Source organism: Peromyscus eremicus, chromosome 18 (genome assembly GCF_949786415.1).
Source record: "Peromyscus eremicus chromosome 18, PerEre_H2_v1, whole genome shotgun sequence".
Classification (NCBI taxonomy): Eukaryota; Metazoa; Chordata; class Mammalia; order Rodentia; family Cricetidae; genus Peromyscus; species Peromyscus eremicus.
The window spans coordinates 21,245,978-21,266,225 of NC_081434.1; the positions used below are offsets into that span (position 1 = coordinate 21,245,978).

General features: G+C 38.1%; 1 protein-coding gene across 4 annotated transcripts in view; it reads right to left on the reverse strand.

The window, feature by feature from the left end:
• Window positions 1–2,753: 2,753 nt before the first annotated feature.
• Lin7a (lin-7 homolog A, crumbs cell polarity complex component) overlaps window positions 2,754–20,248 on the reverse strand; it is a 135,351-nt gene continuing 117,856 nt past the window's right edge. For all 4 annotated transcript variants that reach the window (XM_059245212.1, XM_059245213.1, XM_059245215.1 and 1 more), the window contains 2 exons: window positions 11,774–11,992; window positions 2,754–3,073 (listed from right to left, as the gene is read on the reverse strand). In XM_059245212.1, coding sequence (XP_059101195.1) covers window positions 11,774–11,992 — 219 coding nt within the window. In that variant the 3' untranslated portion in view covers window positions 2,754–3,073. The remainder of the gene's footprint in view (window positions 3,074–11,773; window positions 11,993–20,248) is intronic.

Below are 20,248 nucleotides of genomic sequence, written 5' to 3' on the forward strand. Positions count from 1 at the left end.
TGTCTTAAAAGATAGGGGTGACTCTCCTCGCTAGAGAGTTCCTTATTGATTACATGATTGAGGAACACAAAAGTCTGTTATTCTTCCGAAGTCGATTGTAATTTAGGCTCATTATCTCCCTGCAGATGTTCCCGTTGCAAATGGTGACAGAATCAAAATGTAAATGCTCCAATGAAAATGTTCAGGGATTCTTTTACCTTCTGTGCTTGCTTCAGAAATTGCAGGAGGGAAAAAGTACAAAAGAGATTTGTTGCACTGCCTACCACCTTGACCAGAGGAAAGAACTGAGATTCGATTCATCAGGTCCCTGCTAAGAAGTCACAACCATTTCTCCCTAACTTTTAACAACCTGTTTATTATATTTATATTGAATTGAATGGAAGAGTAGTCTATTATGCCTTTTTTTAAAAAAAAAAAAAATGGATGACATCAGCCATGTCCGTGGCTCTGTATGTGATTCTTAGGAATAAAGAAGGTCAGGACAAATTGTGATGGATTTGTTCTTTCTTTTCCATCTTGCTTCAGGGAAACTTCAGAGACCCATTAGTGACATGCTAAGACATGTGTCCCTTTGATTACAATTTTAGGGAACTGCTTACATTTCAACAAGGTAAACGTCACTAAAGTGAACCAGCCATTTGTATGTAAGACCACCAAGACGTATAACCTATCCTTGGCTTCTGTAGGTATGATGAATTGCTTCATTTCAACAAACAACTTGGCATACATTTATCAGCACTACACATTGTACAAATGAAGCATAAAATACAAAGACTTCTAGAAAACACCAGTGTAAAGTATCTGGTGATTTCAGAGTTGCTTCTGACAATACTTGTATTGATGTGAAACCATATATTAACTTCAATATTCACTAAACATGTAACAGCTAAGGGAAAACATACTCATCTTAAGCTCCAAATTTATACAATGTACTGAAACTCGTTGAAATGACCATTTTCTCATTATAAGGGTGAGATGGTTTCCTTTTATGAGAGTTTTGTGGCATCTCCTGAATAGCTTTAATATTTCTTTGTTAAATGATAACTAAAATATATGTTTATTACATTTTTTTCTTATAAAAATGAGAACTATCTTTCAAACTGAATAATATTCATATAGTCTCCACTTAGTTCTTTTTTGCCATGCTTGTCCCTTTCATTGACCTATTTTATATAACGTTCTGGGTCCTTGCTGACCCCTCCCCCAACCTCTCTCTAGTAAAAAATGATGTTTTCCAGGATGGGAACCTGTTACCACAACAGGATAGTGTTGAAATAAATTGGTGTAGCTCTCGGGTTTCTCACTCTTTGTCACCTGGTGGGTGATGCACTATCTAGAGTAGGAAGAAATTGCTATTGACAATAGTACCACCCGACGGCGTGAAATAAAACGTGCTGGGAAAATCTAATTGGTTTTGTTTAGTTTCAAGAAGATAGCCTGCAAGCCAAGCTTCACAAATTTCTATGCTGGAAGACTATCTGAAATATCAAATTTGTTGTATCTTTGGAGGGGGACGGACCATTTTCTGCATTTGAAAAAACGAACATGTTAAAATACCTGGCTCTATTTCAACAGTTTAACTTGGCAGTTATTCTTGTGTGTGTGTGTGTGTGTGTGTGTGTGTGTGTGTGTGTGTTTGTGTGTGTGTGTGCATGTACATTTTTGTGCTTAAGGTGTTTAAGTGCCCAGATAGTTATAGCTTCCTTCCTTTTCATTACATTATGGAAAACCAGATTAGGAACCCAGATTCACCCTAAATTAAAAAGTATTGTGTGTACAGGAAGCACTAATAGTGCTTTGTGAAAACTGAAAAATCTGATTGCATGTTTGCAAATGGAAATATGCAAAATGAAACACATTTGCCTTTGGAGGAAGCAATGTCTATCATTCACAATACTGGTATCGCTGAGTTCCACATACCTCAATGTAAGAGGGCCAATACCTTTGATATTAGACTGTCAAAAAATATGCAGTTTGCATTTAGGGAAACTGATGGAAACTTTGTGTGATATATCCCCTTGGATATATATCTATGTGCACCTTTTATAATTCAGTTTTATAAATCTCCAAGAGTTAAAATATCAAATAGATATCTATGAAAGCACATCAATGTGTGCAGGATGGGTTTAGACTTCTCCAAAGTTTACCAATAAAAATAAATAAATAAAATTTCACAAGAAAATATGGAGGGCAGGTTATATATCAAGTGAGGATGAGTTCATAAAGTGGAGATAATCTCTTACCAGGATAGTAACCTTTGGTAAATATAGAACAAATGTACTCTGATCTTATGTATTTTGTGGAATAAATGTACATTCTACTCTGTTGAAATAAATAATAGATATAGGCAATGCTTAAATTTTTAAAAAGGACAACATTGAGTTACAACCCTTGCTTCTAAAAATTAAAAGGTCAGGTAAAATATCCTACTCTGTTAATACAGCCAGAAATTGATAAAAACAGAAAATAGAGAGCCAATTGTTTCTAGGTTCTGCAGAGATTGTGTGGGATAAAAACTTGCCATTTTCAAGAGGAGAATGGAGGGAGGTTGAGTTTGTAACTAAATCCAATTCCAATACTGACAGCTCAGCAATACAGACTGTGGAACAGGTGAGGGCAAGGGACAATGTGCAGGTTCCTTTCAAGTGGCCACAACCTTGAACTGATGCAGTTTGAACTATAGCCTAATGAAGGGTTTGCTAATCTCTGGAAGAGCCTTAGACTAAAGATTCACATCATCCTAGCCCTGGTGATTTATTCAAAAGTCACAGACTTTATTCTTACACCGCTTCAGTCTGCAGACTGGAAAGTTCTTTCCCTCAACACACCGAGAGTTTCCACTGCCGTGAATGGAAGGTCTGAGTAGGTAAAAAGCAATGAACAGGGGGCTGGTGCCCAGAGGAGGAAGATGTTGAATTGCCTTGGTAAAGAATGGATACACCAGGTGTTCACAGCTTTGTAATGGGTGCGGTTATTGGTGTCGCCTTTCCCTTTTTCTATGTGCTGGGATTCTGGAGCACAATTCCAAATTAGTGACTGTCTGATGACTGACCCGGTAGCTTTTCTTCAGGGCCTAAAATGGGGGCGGGGGAGACAGTGGAGAGAAATCAGTGATTAGGATTCATTTTTAAACTGTAAATCACTAAAAACATCAAGAGTATGCACTGTATCTTTTAAGACGATAAGTCACTAAAAACATTAAGAGTATACATGGTACATGTCTTAGTTACTGTTCTATTCCATGACCAAGGCACCTTATAAAGAAGTCTTTAATTGGGGGATTGTTTATAGTGTTAGAGGGTGAGTCCATGACCGTCTTTGGGGACAGTATTGCATCAAGCAAGTGGAAATGACAGAGAAGCAGTAGCTGAGAACTTACATTTTCTCCATATCAGGAAGCAGGGGGTAGAAGGCTAGGCCTGATAGTAATCTTTTGAAACCTCAAAGCCCACCCCGTATGACATAACTCCTCCAACAAGGTCACACACCCCCTAAACCTTCCAAAAATAGTTCTACCATCTGTGAACCTAACATTCAAATATGAGACTATGGGGGTGTGCTGGACGGTTTTGTGTATTTGATATAGGCTCTAGTCATTTGAGAGGAGGGAACCTCAATTGAGAAAATGCCTCCATAAAATCAGGCTGTAGACAAGGCTGTAGGGCATTTTACTGATTGATGGGGAGGTCCCAGACCGTTGTGGGTGATGTCACCCCTGAGCTACTGGTACTGTGTTGTGGAATATTTAACTATGTAAAGGTGTGTTACATTTGTTTATGCTGCATTTGTTTAACGATGTAAGGATGCATGTTTAATTACGTAAATGTGTTGCATTTGTTTCACCTTGCCTGCTTAAGGCACCTGATTGGTCTGTTAAAGAGTTGAATGGTCAATAGCTAGGCAGAGAATGGATGGGCAAGGCTGGCAGGCAGAGACAACAAATAGGAGAAGAAATCTAGGCTCAGGAGAAGAATGAGTGAGAGAAGGTAGAGAATGAGAGAGAAAGAGAGGGACATGCCCATGCCCAGGGCAAGAATCCAGGCAGCCACCAGCCAGCCAGACACTGGAGGAAGCAAGAGAAAGTAAGACATACAGAAGGAAAGAAAATTAAAAAGCCCTGAGGCAAAAGGTAGATAAAGAGAAGCAAATTAATTTAAGTTAAAAGAGCTAGCCAGAAAGGAGCCTCAGCTAGGCTGAGCATTCATAACCAATAAGAAGTCTCTGTGTCATGATTTGGGAGCTGGTTGGTGGCTCAGAAGAAAAGGCCTGGTACAGTCCTGGGTGCTATACAAAAGTAGGAGGAGCAAGCTATGAAAAGCTAGCCAGTAAGCAGCACTCCTCCATGGCATCTGCATAAGCTCCTGTCTCCAGATTCCTGCCCAGTTTGAGTTCCTGACTCGGCTTCTTTTAGTGGATTCAGGATATGTAGGCCAAATAAACCCTTTCTTCCCCCAAAGTGGCTTTTGGTCATTTTGTTTCATCACAGCAATAACCCTAACTAAGACAGGGGGCCGTTCTCATTCAAACCACCACAGTGGGAATGGCTTGGATTACTTGAGGCATCATCATTCATTCACGGTCTTCCAACATGAAAAAGCAAAACAAAGCAACACCAACCGTCAACCTGTTATGAAGGAAGTAACTGATGAGCATGACAGGAAACGCCACAGCATTTCCCCAAAATGAAACAAAGAATTTCAGCTTGGCAACGTGTCAAATACTTAACATTTCTTCCTATCCGTGCTAGATGATTCTAATTCTCTCCACGCAGGCAAAAGGTACAAGCCATGTTCATAGTGTGGCTATAATTAGTACAAGAGCATTTAGTAGTGCCTTTCCTGAGATACAAGCCTGCAAAGCTTATGACTGACCAGTTGGAAGCACCAATATCCCTTCTCTGAGGCGGAAATTAAGTCCTCCTTCAGGGTCAGCCTAACGCTATTTGTCTGACCAGATTTGAGGGTGCTGCTTCCCTGAAACCCTCCCTCAGAACTGCCACGCTTCCGCTACTACAGACTCATTTCTCCCAATCCTTGCTTTAAGAGACGATGCTATTTTCACTTCACTTAATGCCAAAAAATTTAATCGCACACGACAGATTTTCAAAAAATTATTCTGCCTACTTCTGACCGACCCACCAGCTGAAAGTCGTCTAGTGATGTGCCAGCAGCCCCGTGGGCTACAGAACAGACAACAGACACGTAAGGGGCCACTGTGCAGAAGCAAATTGCCTTCCTGCATTGTGTAAAGAGTGAATGCCATTGATTGACATTTTTACCCACTGCAGCATCGGTAGCAACAGTATCATCATGACTGAAATGTATTAAATGGTCACACATTAACTTTTTTATTGTTTTATTGAGTTTACATATTCCCCTTGTGACAGAGCTAGAGATTTTTTTATTTTTAATTTTAATTTTATTTTTTTTTCTTGTTTTGTTTTTGTTTTTCAAGACAGGGTTTCTCTTTGTAGCCCTGGCTGTCCTAGAGCTTTGTCTGTAGACTAGACTCGCCTGGAACTGGCAGAGATCCACCTCCCTCTGACTCCTTGAGTGCTGGAATTAAAGGCATGTGCCACCACGTTCTGGCTTAGAGATTGATTTTTTTTTTTAAAGTAACCAAATTATCACAGTCATATGTCCTAAAGGAATGGGGATCCAAACACAGTTTATACATTCAGAATTGTAGAGTTTCTCATATATCCAGGAAGGGAATGGAACTAAGAAATATAGCAGTAGCTGAGAGGGTAGTAGGCAAATGAAGTAGAGGTCAGCATAACTCCTTCTGGGAGGAACCATCTGATTATTTACCTATCACATGATTTATAACTCAGAAGATTAGTCATTCATTTTTAAGTGGATTTATTTTTAAGTGTGGTGTGTGTGTGTATGTGTGTGTGTGTGTGTGTGTGTGTGTGTGTGTGTGTGTGTATGTGTGTGTGTGTGTGTTAGAGGTCAACTTTGTGGTCTTGGTTTTTCTCTTCCATCTTTATGTGGGTTCTGGAAATCAGACTCATGTCTCCAGGTTTAAACATGGCTAAAATTGCTCAGTTCGGAAAGGGTTAAGACTGAAAGTTACCAGTGTTTTGTGACAAGCGCCTTTACCAACTAAGTCATCTTGCTGGCTACAGTAATTTATTTTCACGCAACAAACTTGGTTTGTGTTTTAGAATGAATTTTGTTGAACATATTTCTTTGTCAAATCTCAGAGGTGCCGCTGTGGTCTTCAGAATTATTCCTCCCATCCCTGCCTTGATAGGTATACCTTCCATCTTGTAGGGTCTGTGAATGTGCTGGATTACATATTAGAGGATGACTCGGGTTGTAGATGAAGCAATGGTTTGATAGTCAGTTGATGTCAAACAGAAGGGACTGAAGACCATCATAGTAAGAAAAGTAAACCAGGCACACAAAGACATATATGGCATGTTTTCTCTCATATGTAGAAACTGGGTTGAGCATACATGGTATATACAACATGAAACATGGGGAGAATAGCAAAAATGGGCAAATGAAATTTTTGAAACAAAAAAAAGCTTCTTCATTTCAAAGGATACAATAAAATGAAGAGACAAATGACCAGAAACTGGGAGAAAAATACTTATGAATAATACATTGGATGAGGGGCTAATATCCAAAATATGTTAAAGAACTCAAGTCAAAATCAAAACAGCAAAACCAAAACAGTTAATCAAAAAGGAGCCAAAGCACTTAGATGATTATTTCCCGAAGAAGATAAATAGCCAAGAGACACATGAAAAATAAACAAATAAATAAAACACTCATCATCATGAACTCTTGGGGAAATAAAATTTTAAGTCAAAATGAGTTTTCTTGGCTACCAGAATGGCTATTTGAAAGATTAAAAAAGACAGCAAATGTTAAAACAGTGCAGAGAAAAGGCAGACCAGTATTGGTGGGTGTATTATTTGTGATTTACAACAGTCATTGTGTAAAAACAGCATGGAAGCTCCTCCAGTACCATGCTGTTTGGTTTACTATGATTAAACGATTCTGCAATACATTTCGAAGGCAGGAAGTGTGATGATCCCAGATTTGTTCCTTTTACTCTAGATTGTTTAGCTATTCAATGGTGCAATGGTTGAAATTTTTTGGACTAGTGTTTATATTTTTGGCAAAAAAATGTCCTTGGGATTTTTATAACAATTGCAATGAATCTTACAGAACTATAAGATATTAAAGTTGTGTTACCTTCAAGCACTAAATATATAGCGAATTTTTGTGACAAAAATGGACAACTAGTACTATTGTAGTAATGAAGCTTTTTTAAGGGTGGTGTACTGCTTTGGAGGTGACTGGGGAGGGTGGTTTCGACGTGGATAACAGTAAGCAATGTAAAATTGCATCTCCAGGAAGTTCATGAATGTGAGGTGGAATCAGCAAACACTAAGTTTGAGTGCCTTCGAGCAGTGACACAATGTTTCAGTGTAGTGAGGAATAAGAGGTGTGGAAGCACATATTTTTTCAGTCTAAATTCTGCCCTGTCATTTTCTAGTTGTAAAATGTTCCATTTGTTTAAAAATCATTTTATGTCTCTCACTCATGACTTAAAACACAACTGAGATGTAGCTAGGCATCATGGGGCTATTGTGAAGAAGTGCCATTTAATATGTCTGAATCACTCAGAGGGGGTCTTGCTTGTATCATTTCATAAACATTAGCATTCTCGTTATGCCTGCTCCCAATTTCTGCTTGATGGACTCTGGACTCCTTTTATTTACCTTTATCAGGTTGCCTTATAGGATCTACTGCTCCCAGTGGCTTGATCAGTGGTTTTGGCAACTATTCCTTGATATTAACAGGGGGTAGAGGAAAATTTCAGAAAGGGCAAAGTAAAAGAAACAGATTTAAAGAGCAGAAGGTAGGGTCAGCCACATTGCTAGCCACTGTGTTCACCTTTGGGAATTTATGGTGGTTTCATAGCTGGTGAATTCTTCATCCTATCCTTGCCCAACAATGGAGGGAAGGAACAGGTTTGGTCTTGGGATGTTTCTTGGAATATTAATATCTGAAATATTGTTCGTGTTCCTCTTCTTTTTATTCTTTGAAAACCAGAGTGAAAACCCAAATGTGTACACGAAGTCGTGTTTTAAAACTAAAAATCCATATAAGATGAATAAACATAGCACTTTCTCAAAAAGTGCCATGACATGACAAATCCTGTAATCATATTTTCTGTTTAGATTCCTTTCATGTAACTGTGGAGTATTCCTATTTTTACATTTTTGGAAACGGGATCTAATCTTCTCACTTCACAAACACAGAAGTGAGGATGAAAGACAATTTTAGTTCGGCAGAATTTAAAATTCAAGTAGGTATGAAAGACAAACCCTGTACAACTTACATTCCATCTGGTTTTCTTTTTTATCCACTTCCCATTCATAGTGACTCCATAATTTCTACCTTCTCAGATAACATATATTACTTCTGATTTTGAGAATATCAAGTTATATTTCATCCAATAAGCAGTGAGACTGTATCTGACAAATATTCTAATTTGATTATCTGGTTTTGGCTTGAATGGCAACAAAAACAAAAAGTCCAAGATCTGTTTCAAGTTAAATAGATTTAATAAGCTTGAAAATTCTTAAAAACAACTGTAGTATAACTTAGTAAGTGTTGTAAATCTTTTCTGACTCCCTCAAGATCAAGTTAATTAAAAATTAAGCAAGAGCTAATATGGGTCTTTTTGACTGAATTCACCATAAATCCATGGGTGCCACAAATTGGGCATATTCTCATTGTTCTTGAAATGGTCACTACCATTTAATCTCAAGGGGCAGACACTGTGTACTACAATATCTCTCTTGACAGGCATAGATACAAAATTCATGCTCAAGCAAACAGAACTCTTCTACATCCTACGTAAACAACAAAGGACAGCCTGTGCTTTTTTTCTGGTTAAATATGTAAGTAAATTTCTAATGAGACATAAGAAATCTTGAGGTGACTTAATGAAGACTGAACAGGGAATAGAGATCCAAATGGTTGTCTATGTCAAATTGTGTATTTCCAAAGATAATTGAATTAGCAAAACATGGGCAGCTTTCAGTAAGAGCTCAGAAGTCTGATTGACACATATTGCTTTCAAAACATCCCTGGACAGTTTTACTCAGGGTTGACATCATGAATCACTCAGGAGAATAGGTATGAGCTTGTATTACCAGGAAAGCGTGCTAGTGGTTGATTAGAGAATCATGGATGTCCTCTATTACCAAAAAGACTTTTGATAGAATTTTGAGAGTACAGAATGGATAATTGAGAAGAAGGCTTTAGGCAAAATGACTAGTCCACATCTATTCATGGTATCTATCCCAACCACATAGTCTAATTTAATCTATCTCTTGCTTGGATCACTATATTTTAACCTTCCAACTTGTCTCTTTCTGTTATAACCCTGTAATGCTCTATTGTCACAGGAATCAAATTATCTTTATGGAGCGTCAATCAAGTCATGCCACCTTTTTGCTTAAAAAACTTCATAGTCTCCCATTGCAATAAAATCTAATTTCTCTCAGGGGGTGGAGAGGCTTTCTGTACCCAGTTCCCACATATCCTTTGACCTCACAATCCACCACTATCATTATCACTCAAGGTTTATCATTTCCAACTCTCAAAGTCGTCTTTCTGTTCTTCAAATATAAAACCACTCATACACTAGCACACTGCCCATTTCCTCTCTTATAATCTCCTTGGGGGCTGGTCCTTGGCATTCAGTTTCATCTCCAATGCTATCTCTTTTGAGGGAGTCTGTGTGGAGTAACCTCCTAGCCAGAGTCCATTCAAACAGCCTTAGTTAACTTTTCAAAATATTGCTCCCAAAAGGATGTTGACTTATTTTCTTGCTTATATATTAATTATTCCCTCTTAGCAGAATGCAGCCTCATAGAGATAAGGTGTTTGCTCACGTTACCTCTGGATCTCACTGGAGAGGGCCTGACCACAGTTGTGTCAAAAGACATCTGGTGTTGGAGCTAAATACTTTTGGGGCAAGGGATATAATTTTTAAAAAATGTATGTACATGTGTATGTATTTCATTATTTAGTGTGTGTGTGTGTGTGTGTGTGTGTGTGTGTGTGTGTGTAATTGTCTTTACATGTACCATGTGTGTGGTGTACTCTCAGAAGCCAGAAGATCAGAAACCTTGGAGCTAGAATTGCAGGTGGTGTGAGCTCTGTGATGTAGGTGTTGGGAACCAAACCCAGGTCCACTGCAAAATCAGTAAGTGCTCTTAACTACTAAGCCATTTCTACAATCTCTAAAGTATGCTTAAAAAGAAAACTCACTATGTAGATTTTCTTTTTTCCCAAGTGTCATTTTTTAAAAGGCATGTTTCATGTCTCAATCAATATTTCTGTTAAGCAAACAGTAAACCAATATGGAAAAACGGAAAATCATCATCATCACCTGTTGTCACTTTTCTAAGAACATTTGAATGTCCTTACCAAGGCACACTGAAAGACATTGTAGTACACAAATGCCTAACGATAAAATTGCTCTTTTTCTAGTGAATAGCTCGGAAAATATAAAAATAACTTCAGAGCATCTTACACTGCCAGAAGAAGAACCCTAATTCCAATCTACTTGTTAGTGTTGGCTGATCACAGCTTCAGACTGCTCATATCAATGATGTGGCTTGTGGTGGTTTGAATAGGAATGGCCCCCATAGACTCATGTCTTTAAATGTTTGGCTCATAGGGAGTGGACTATTAAATGGTGTGGCCTTGGAGTAGGTGTGGCCTTGTTGGAGGAAGTGTGTTACCATGACGGGGGGGGGGGGGGGGGCACGGCGTGGACTTTGAGGTCTTATATGCTCAAGCTAGGCCTAGTGTGCCAGTTTCTGCCTGCTGTCTGTGGATCCAGATATAGAACTCTCAGCTTCTTCTCCAGCATCATGTCTGCCTGCATGCTACCATGTCCCACCCTGATGATAATGGACTAAATCTCTGAAACTGTAAGCCACCCTCAATTAAATGTTATCCTTTATAAGAGTTACCATGGTCATGGTGTCTCTTCACAGCAATAGAACACTGACTAAAACATGGCTTTAATGTTAATTTCCTTGAAAGGCTCTTCAGAGGCTTAGGGATATGTGATAAAGGTGTCCCTGACACATAGTACACACTTCAAAGGTGGCAACTTTTACTATGAATAATTTTTTCTTCAATTTTCTTGAAAATAGATGCAAACCTTGATTTATCATTTCTTGTTGTGAAGTGGAATTTGGGAGAAGGTAAAAGAGTCAGATATATTTCAAACCCTTAAGTATGTCACATTGTGTTGACTATCATTGTGCTACTTCATTCTTAATGTGGAACACATTTCCAATACACTATATCTCTCTGATCTAAAGTATATGTAGCCAGGTATAGCACTATTCTATTATGGAGCTTGTATACTAGGTAAAAACTGCTAGTCAAGGGGATGAGTACACTAGAATCTACTCCCATTCCTGCATTCATCTGGGTTGGCAAAGAGGATACATCACCCTAGTTTATAAAAACGCATCATGGATTCAGTAGCTACCACTGCCATAGCACATTATTTTCCAAAATATCTTACACAAGCAGAGGCTGTAGTTGAATGACACATAGAAATGGAATAACCCATTTATATTTTCGGACACCATCACCTTTCATTTGATTAATTTTCCTTGGAGTGTCTATTACACCTGACAGTTTCATTTCAGTTGGCCCAGGAGCTGTCTTTCGGGAGTGAGGCACTTGCACACGGGGAGGAGGGTGAGTCTCACCTATGACATGTGGTTTTGTTGTGGCTGCTGTTGCTGCTGCTGTTGCTGCTGCTGAATGAGCAATTGCTGCTGCTGCCGACGCCGAGCTGTCCGAAGCTTTTCAAAACGAGCCTCCATCTCCTCCAGGACCTTCGGGGTGTATCTGACCACTAGCTTCACGCTGTCCTTCGCAGCCTTGAGAAGTTCCACGGCTTTCTCGTGATGCTCCCCTTCCACACTCTAAACAGATAAGGAGAGAACTCATTTGTTTCCTCCGGGCTAATGTGAAATAGCTATCCTAGTAAAAACCCAAACTTTGAGGCAAGCATAGCTCTTAGCTGTCAATCTCTGTACTCACAAGGCTGAGATAGGAGGGTTGCTGAGAGTTCAAAGTGAATCTAGGCTGCATTATAAGCTTCAGGTCAGCCTGATTGACAATGTGAAAACCCTATTTCAAAAATCAAAACCAAGGGGCTTGTGCTGTATCTCAGTTTGTAGGGTACTTGCCTAGCATGATGATGCCCTGGAGTCTATTAATATCACATACAACCATAGTTGGTGGGACATGCTACTCCCCAAACAAAATCATCAGAAGCTCAAGTCATTCTTGGCTATATAGTAAGTTCAAGATCATCCTAGGGTGCAGGAGATCATATTTAAAACAAAACAGAACAAAATAATAATAATAATAATAATAATAATAATAATAATAATAATAATAAAGAAAACAAGAACACTATACTACAACAAAATCCTATAAAACCCTGGACAAAATATCTGAAGTCAGCAACTTCCAGAAGACACGGCAAATAAAACAATATCATCACCATTATTATCTATGTTTATAACTGAACTACAAGTTGGTTAGGTGGTATTAGGACGTACAGGGTGGATTACATGGTTTGAGTCAGGAGAGCAAAAGATAGGAAAGACCTAATAATAAGTCAAATATTCAAGTGGAATTTCTAAATTTCACCTGGAAGGGTAAATGAATGAATCAGAAAATATTTTGAAAAAGAAAAGTTAAAAATTACAATGAAGGGAAGTTTTCTCAATCAGATAATAACCCCCACTAAGCATCTACAGTGATTGAAGTACTAGAATTTAGACACAAGGAAAAGATTATTAGATAATGATACCGAAACAAATAAATAATAAAAGCTAATTGATATTCCATTCCCATACTCTAAATTTAATGTCTTCGTTCAAAAGCTTAATGCTTTGAATTACAAAGGCTTAAACTAGCCTAGAGGGACTTTTATCATCTCGCAATGGAAAGGGGATTCATAAGTGAAAGGCAGGAAGGAGTGGAATCTCACAATCGGATGTCCAAAGTTTAAGTTTCTCTGTTTCAGACACTGCACAAGGAAAGTAATACATTGGGAGAATGTTGGCAAAATATCAGTGAATTTATCAAGTTTTTCACATTGGGCCCTCTTACAAGTCTAAAGCCCAGGAAAATAAACATGTTCATTGATGGCTTCATTCTTTTGGTTATTCATTCAATCATTGACAGTCACTAATCAGACTTTTATTAAGCATTAATCTGAACTATTATAGTCCACAAAATTTTCAAGTAAATAAAAGATAAGAGAAAAATCTTGATAATAGAAACCTCTTTTCAAGTTTGCTTGTTTTTTACTTTGTAATTTGTCTCAAGATGATTTATTACTGTGTGGATTGTTACTTTCAAATGAAAGCTTGGTTTGTTTATCCAAACACTTTTTTTATTTTTCCACATTAAAACTTACATGAGATTTTTGTTATTGTTTGGTTTTATAGGGGTCTTACGTAGCACAGGCTGGTCTAGAACACCATATGCAGTAGAGGAGGACTATCAACTTTGGTCCTTCTGTCTCTACTGCCAAGTGGCAGAATCAAAGGTGTGTGCCACAACACCAGATTTTCCTGTTTAATAACAGTGGTTCACCACTTCTGAGGCCAACTGGTCAACCTCCAGAACTTGCTTTTGCATTTTTGTGCTAGTTGCTCTCATTTAGTTGAGGCCAGACCTGGAGGGGCTCATCATTTGCCTTTAAGCACTATTGTGCTCATTCAGAGTGTCACCAGAGGCCTCTGGCACTAATGCAGGGGCCACCAGGCACTCCTGACAGGGGAGATGGCAGATAGAAAGCTGAATCCCATGCCCCATACTTTGGCCCTGAGAACCACTGTTGCCTTCTCTAATCCCTGGCTCTGCTGTCTTTCAGGAGCAGCTCACAAAAAGCAACTCCCATGCTCTTCCAATCTAGTAACCTGGCCTAGATTGTGACAGAGATTCTGTCTCAGGGGCTTACCAGCATCAATAAGTCCTTGCCTTTGTTTTCCACACCAGAGCACAAAGCCACTAAATGAACCCGTACTCTTTTCTTTATTTCTACTACATGAAAAACACTTACATGGCTGCAAGTTACACAACTCAGTAGTATCATGGAAACAAAGATGGACTACAGAGGTGAAGGAATATAAGCATGCTTGCAGTTCATTTCAAATACTCTGATGTTGTTTTCACCAAATGTCTTCACATTTGTCTTAAGGATCACTCAGAACACCACACTTTTCCCTCTGTTTGTATCCATTCATGCTTTGGCAGACATATGCTTGTCTTGACTTACCATGTGTCTATCCCTAGAATGCTTTTAGCTCTTCAGTAAACCTTTAAATAGGAAAAGATAGATTGACAACCCTCCTCTCTCCTTTTCTTTTCTTATTAGAGTTAGAACAAAGAAATGGATCATCATCCTATAGAATTCTAGTTTTGTGAGTTAGAAGAGGCCAGAACACTTGCTTAGTTAGGAATATACATTAATTCGCACTCAGGACAAGTTATGTCTTAAGCCCTGAAAGTTTAGCATCTTTCCTGTTTTGGACTTTATTTCTTATTCTTGCTGAAAGTATCCCTCCTTTCTTATTAACTATTTAAAATATGTTTTAAATTGGGGCACATTATAGAGACTATTTTGTTGAAAACAAAATTGGCTATATAAATCTCTTCTAATTTAAGGATTTTTTCTTTACAACATTTACCTGAAATTTGACTAATGCTGTAACCTCGTGACAAGAGCTTTCTACACAGATGGCAACTGTGGTTCTTATGTACATTGAGGAGAGCTAGAAAGGCTTCCAATGTTGAAATGAAATACCTCTTCCCTTTTAAAACCAGAATTCTATACTTTCGGTTTTCATCTCTTTGCTTGATGGGTTTTATTGTATCGGTTGCAATTTGAAAGGGTACTTAGAAAAACCTAGTTCAATGTGAGTCTTCCTAATGGACATCTAGGAAGAGGTTTTATAAATGTGAATGGCAATGAAGAAGGCATGTGAGTATACTAGGCACCCAGAAAAGGTTTGAACATAGTGTTGTCCTAAAACAGAAAAACACTAAAAAGCAACTTTATGAACCACAGTTATGCCTCAAGGGCTGTGAATGTTCACAGAAGTAAATCAAGTGCACCAGGAAGAGTGGACACTTCAGTCCTGAAAACATTCATGTCTATCTGACTTCAAATATTTAACACTTATAAAAATAAATATGGAAAAATTCAAACCATTTTATAACTACTTTTGAAACTCATAAGGATGGGGCAATAAAATACGCAAACCCCTAAGTGCCGGGTTTCCTGTCAAGTAAATGTATAAAGGAATATTTCCATTCAGGAATCTGGAAAAGAAATGAGCTCAATGAATAACCCACTATACATTTGTTTTGTTAGCAATCTTGTGCAGTAGAAAGTAGTAGGACACTTTAAAGTTTGTTGATTTTTGGAAACTTTAGCAAAGTTGTGTCTGCTAAATGAACCAACCTTTAAACTCGGGTACATTCTGACCTTTGAATACCTTAGCAATTTCACACAGAGAGATATCAAAATACTATTTCTAGTATGGTCTATTTCCTAGATGACTGAGAATTCTCTTAAAAAGAATTTGGATTGTGCTACCTACATGAACTTGCTCACTGTATGTGCCTCCCTTTTCAACACAGTTACATTTGACCTTGCCTAGACAGCAGAGAGAGGACACCCTTGCCCTGGGAAAGAGTACTATACATGATAAGTATCAACTATGCACTATCAACTGTGAAGTGCCCATGCCCAACACTTTTCTCTGGCTTTTCTTCTTTGAAACTAAAATATAATTACATCACTTCTCCCTCCCCTTTCCTCTGTCCAGCCAGGCTTTTCTCATAAAGAACATTTGGGTCTTAACTTGTTGGAGTTTGTTGTTGAATACCTTCGAGAATCACTATTGAGTAACCAAGAGATAGTATGCCTCATGGGTTGTTCCTGGCATGCTCAGGTTTCCAAGTGACATCTGTCATTTGGATTGGGGGCTAGATGATTTTATCAAGAAGGAAAAGATACAAAAGGTATGAGATTATAATACCTTAGTATATTAAGTAGCTTAACATGTTATCTCTGAAAGGGTCCTTATTCTCGTGTACCTCCTTGTTTTTTCATAATAAGGAAATAGGGACCAAATCAGATGGGACCCAGCTCACTGCATAAAGCTATTTGTTCCAGGATTTATTACTGATGAGCGATTTTAAAACAACCCCATCCTACTATTCTAACTGCTCCAGAAATGAAGCACATGGCTGGTCTGTTTTTCTCTGAGGTGAAAAGATGGGAACTAACTGCAGATGAAGGATCGGTCAACTCCTAGCTAACTGTGAGCTGACTGGTAAGAGAGCAGTGGGAATTACCTGAAGGGGTCTCTGTTTTGAGTTATGGTTCTCAGGTTTGAAAAGGCCCTATGTAGTCACACAGAAACCAATTCTTTTCCCTCAAAGATGATTGTGATTATATTTTACTTTTTATTCTTTTTACAGAAATATATTGAAGTTGATAAAATGTTAAATATTCTAAGTAGCATCCGGCCTGCTGTCTTTCAAAGGTTAAGCTGCACACTTAATGGTATCAGGAAAGCCCTTGAATATGTCAGAGTAGCAGAAGGTTTACCTGCATTTACCAAACATGACTGTTTAATCCTTAGAGCAAAGGCAAACATAGGATAAGATATTTACAAGCGTCATCATAATCCAAACCTTTGAACAATTTCTACATAATGATGGAAGACTAAATTCTTGAGAGTATAAAACTGTATTGTTGCAATGAGAATGGATCACTTTAGTCTTATGATGGTTTTTATGTATCTATGTTGCTTTAATCTTGTTAAATTTGAACTTGCATTTATGCATATGAGTATATGCATGCATGTATATATGTATATATGTATATTTTAATACACCTACTTAGTGAAAGGCTCATTTTTTTCTTTTTTTTAAATGTGTATTGGATGCACATCTTACAATAAGTATATGAGACAGGTCTTGGAAAAGCTAAGAAATTTGTCCTAGTTCTGGTAGTTGGAAAAGCACAGTCACAAGCTGACATTTAGCTCTTTTGAGAATCTAAGCGCTTCCTGGTGAACTGACATTCTAAAACAAAATAATAAAAAGTAAATATGGAAGTGTTTCTTTCTTTTTTTTAGGAAATTTTTAGACCAGTGGTTTCTAAACCATAGCTGAGGAACTTTGTGAAGAGAGGTGACTTGGAGATTCCACCATGTGTTCCGTCAAGAGCCATTGCACTTTGACCTAAGTATTCATGACCATGTGCAACTCTTGGATCTGGCTAGCCAATCACCAATGGACAGCTTATGTTTGGATGCCATGTTCTAAGCTTATGCTTAAGGGTTTTTTAATGTTGTTATTTTAGTGTGGCCAGATGTGAGAAATCTAATCATCTTGAGCTTGGTGTAGAGCTCTGCTGAGTTGGTATTTAATTAGGACAGGAATATCTTTGAACATTTAAAGGCGGTGTTCAGAAAAGAACTCTATGGTTCTTTGATCCTTCCCTTTTCTCAAATATGCTAATTTCCCTGTTCTAAATGCATTATCTTCTGCTTAAGAAAAGTGGCAAGTGTATGAAAAGTGTCACATTTATCCCTTGGAAACAATATGCTAATGTTCTCTCAGAGTACTTTTGTTCCTGCCTACATGCTAATATCCATCTCTGCGTACTATAATTTGTCAGTTCACAATCATACTCTGCTACTCGATTCTCCAAGGAGAGATGAGCCTTGTTTAGCAATCTCAGTACCAGCTTCGACTATGGACCCAATAAGTATTTGGTCAATAAGTCTATCTATCCATTCATCCACCATATACCTCTTTCCTTAATTTACTATTTATTTCTTTAGCAATCTATTATCCATACATCCAATTATTGATGTATCTATCTACCTATCTATGCATCTATGTATCTATGTATCTATCTATGTGTCTGTCTCTCTGTCTGTATGTTTTGTCTGTCTCCTGTCTATATTCTACTAAACTAAGGAACCAGTACTCCTTGGGACTGAATTTGAGCTTTTTCACTTACCAGGTCTGTGAACCTAGAGGATCTACTTCATATCTCTGGGCCTCAATTTTCTTATTTGCAAACTGAGTATAGAACTATGCAAAATCATTACAAACATTGGAAGAATGTCTTCTTTTGCAAGGTTCCAACAAATATTAGCTCCTTGCTTTATTGTTATTTATTTGTTGGTCTTCCTGTATAGCTTCAAATACTTAAAAAAAAAAAAAAAGAAGATCAGGAAAAAAAATGTAATTGTAGTTTTGAATGGGTAAAAGTTTGCTTTATATTTTCTGGGAAACAAAGGTTTACTGCGTAAATTAATAGAGTGTGGGACTTGTTAGAAATGTGCTTGAAACCACTAAGATGAATCCACAGCCTTACTTACCCTCATGTAAATTAGCTGCATCATTTCCATACATATAGTGATGTGCTAATTACAAGTGATAATTAATTATTGAAAAAAAAAAACCTGTTTCTTTCAGTTCCTCTCTGGTATCATGCTTAGCTAAGGACAAGACTACTGTGTAGGAGATTCTTTTGATAGGAGCATGCACAATGTGAGAGACCTTGAGAGGAAAAAAATCAAATAATTGAACACTAGAAAAGAGCATGGAGGTTAATGGGAAGGAAAGTACACCTAACTGTACATATTTTTATCCTATGAGAGGAGTTACAAATATAAAAAGTTTTGAACCATGAAAGTGGAGAATGCAATATATTATTAGCACTAGGCCTAGGGGGCAGAAAATCTAAATTGAGTAAGTGCTTCAAAAAAAAAAAATCCTGCCAGAAATAAGAGATTCAGAAATCTAACGTTTAGTTGATCTCAGCCTGTCTTTCAGATCCGGGGACTAAAATTGGAAATGTATTCAGCTTCTTCATCTTAGCAGTATCTCAGTAGTGATGCTTCGTAGTAACTCTATGGCATCTCAGTAGTAATACTTCATAGTAACTGGACCTCAGTAGTGATGCTTCATACTAACTCTACTGCATCCCAATGGTGACGCTTCCTAGTAACTCTACTCCCTCCCTATAGTAACATATCATAGTAACTCTATTACTATCATTCATGGAGTAGGGGGAAATTCCCAATAGTAGTAGAGCTGAAGACTGAACTCTACCTCATACAGGTATCTGTACACACACACACACACACACACACACACACACACACACACAGAGAGAGAGAGAGAGAGAGAGAGAGAGAGAGAGAGAGAGAGAGAGAGAGAGAGAATTGATATGCTAATATTGAGTGGTAGGTTTTGATAGTATCATGCCACTTTGTAACACTTTTTCATTTTGGTTGCTCTGTGACAATTGCTGAAACTACAGCAATTTGGTTTCCAGAAATAGATCTATCCTTTCTGTAGATTCTTGCCCTCTCTGTTCAATCAACCCCCAGCAAAGGTTGGCCCTGGAAGATGCTTATCAATCACCTGATACTCCTTTTACTTATCACTACCTGATTATTCCCAGCGATGGCTGGCCAACCTCATTCCAAAATAGGAAACTTGTCAATCACCTTCCCCTATTTTTCTAGATTTACCAGGTCTCTTGACTTAGAGAATGCACACCCCCCACACGCTGTAAGTGTTTTCTGCTCTGAGATTAATCCTGTGCTGTTGTAGAGTCTTTTTTTTATTTATTTTTTATTTTATTTTATCACTGGCCTTGCAGGTTACATGGCAGAACTTGAGATTCCAGGGACCTATTTGCAATGGGGTTGCATGGGGAGTTTTTGTACCCACCTATGCTGTGGGATATCTTTCTGTACACTGTGAATATATACTGTTCCCATTGGTTAGTAAATAAAGCTGTTTTGGCCTGTGGCAAGAAAGTTTACTGCCAGGCAGGAAATCCAAGTAGAGATACAGAGAGAAGAAGGACGGAGTTGGGAGAGACACCACCCACTGACGATCAAGGAGCAGCAAGATGCCAACAGACCAGTAAAGTCATGGCCACTTGACAACATATGGATTAATAGAAATGGGTTAAGTTATAAGAGCTAGCTAGCCAGAAGCTTGAGTCATAGGCCATCCTGTTGGTAGTTAATACAAGCCTCTATGTAATTATTTTATAAATGGCTGTGGGACTGTGGATGGGAGAGATTCATCCCAACTGTGGGGCTGGGCAG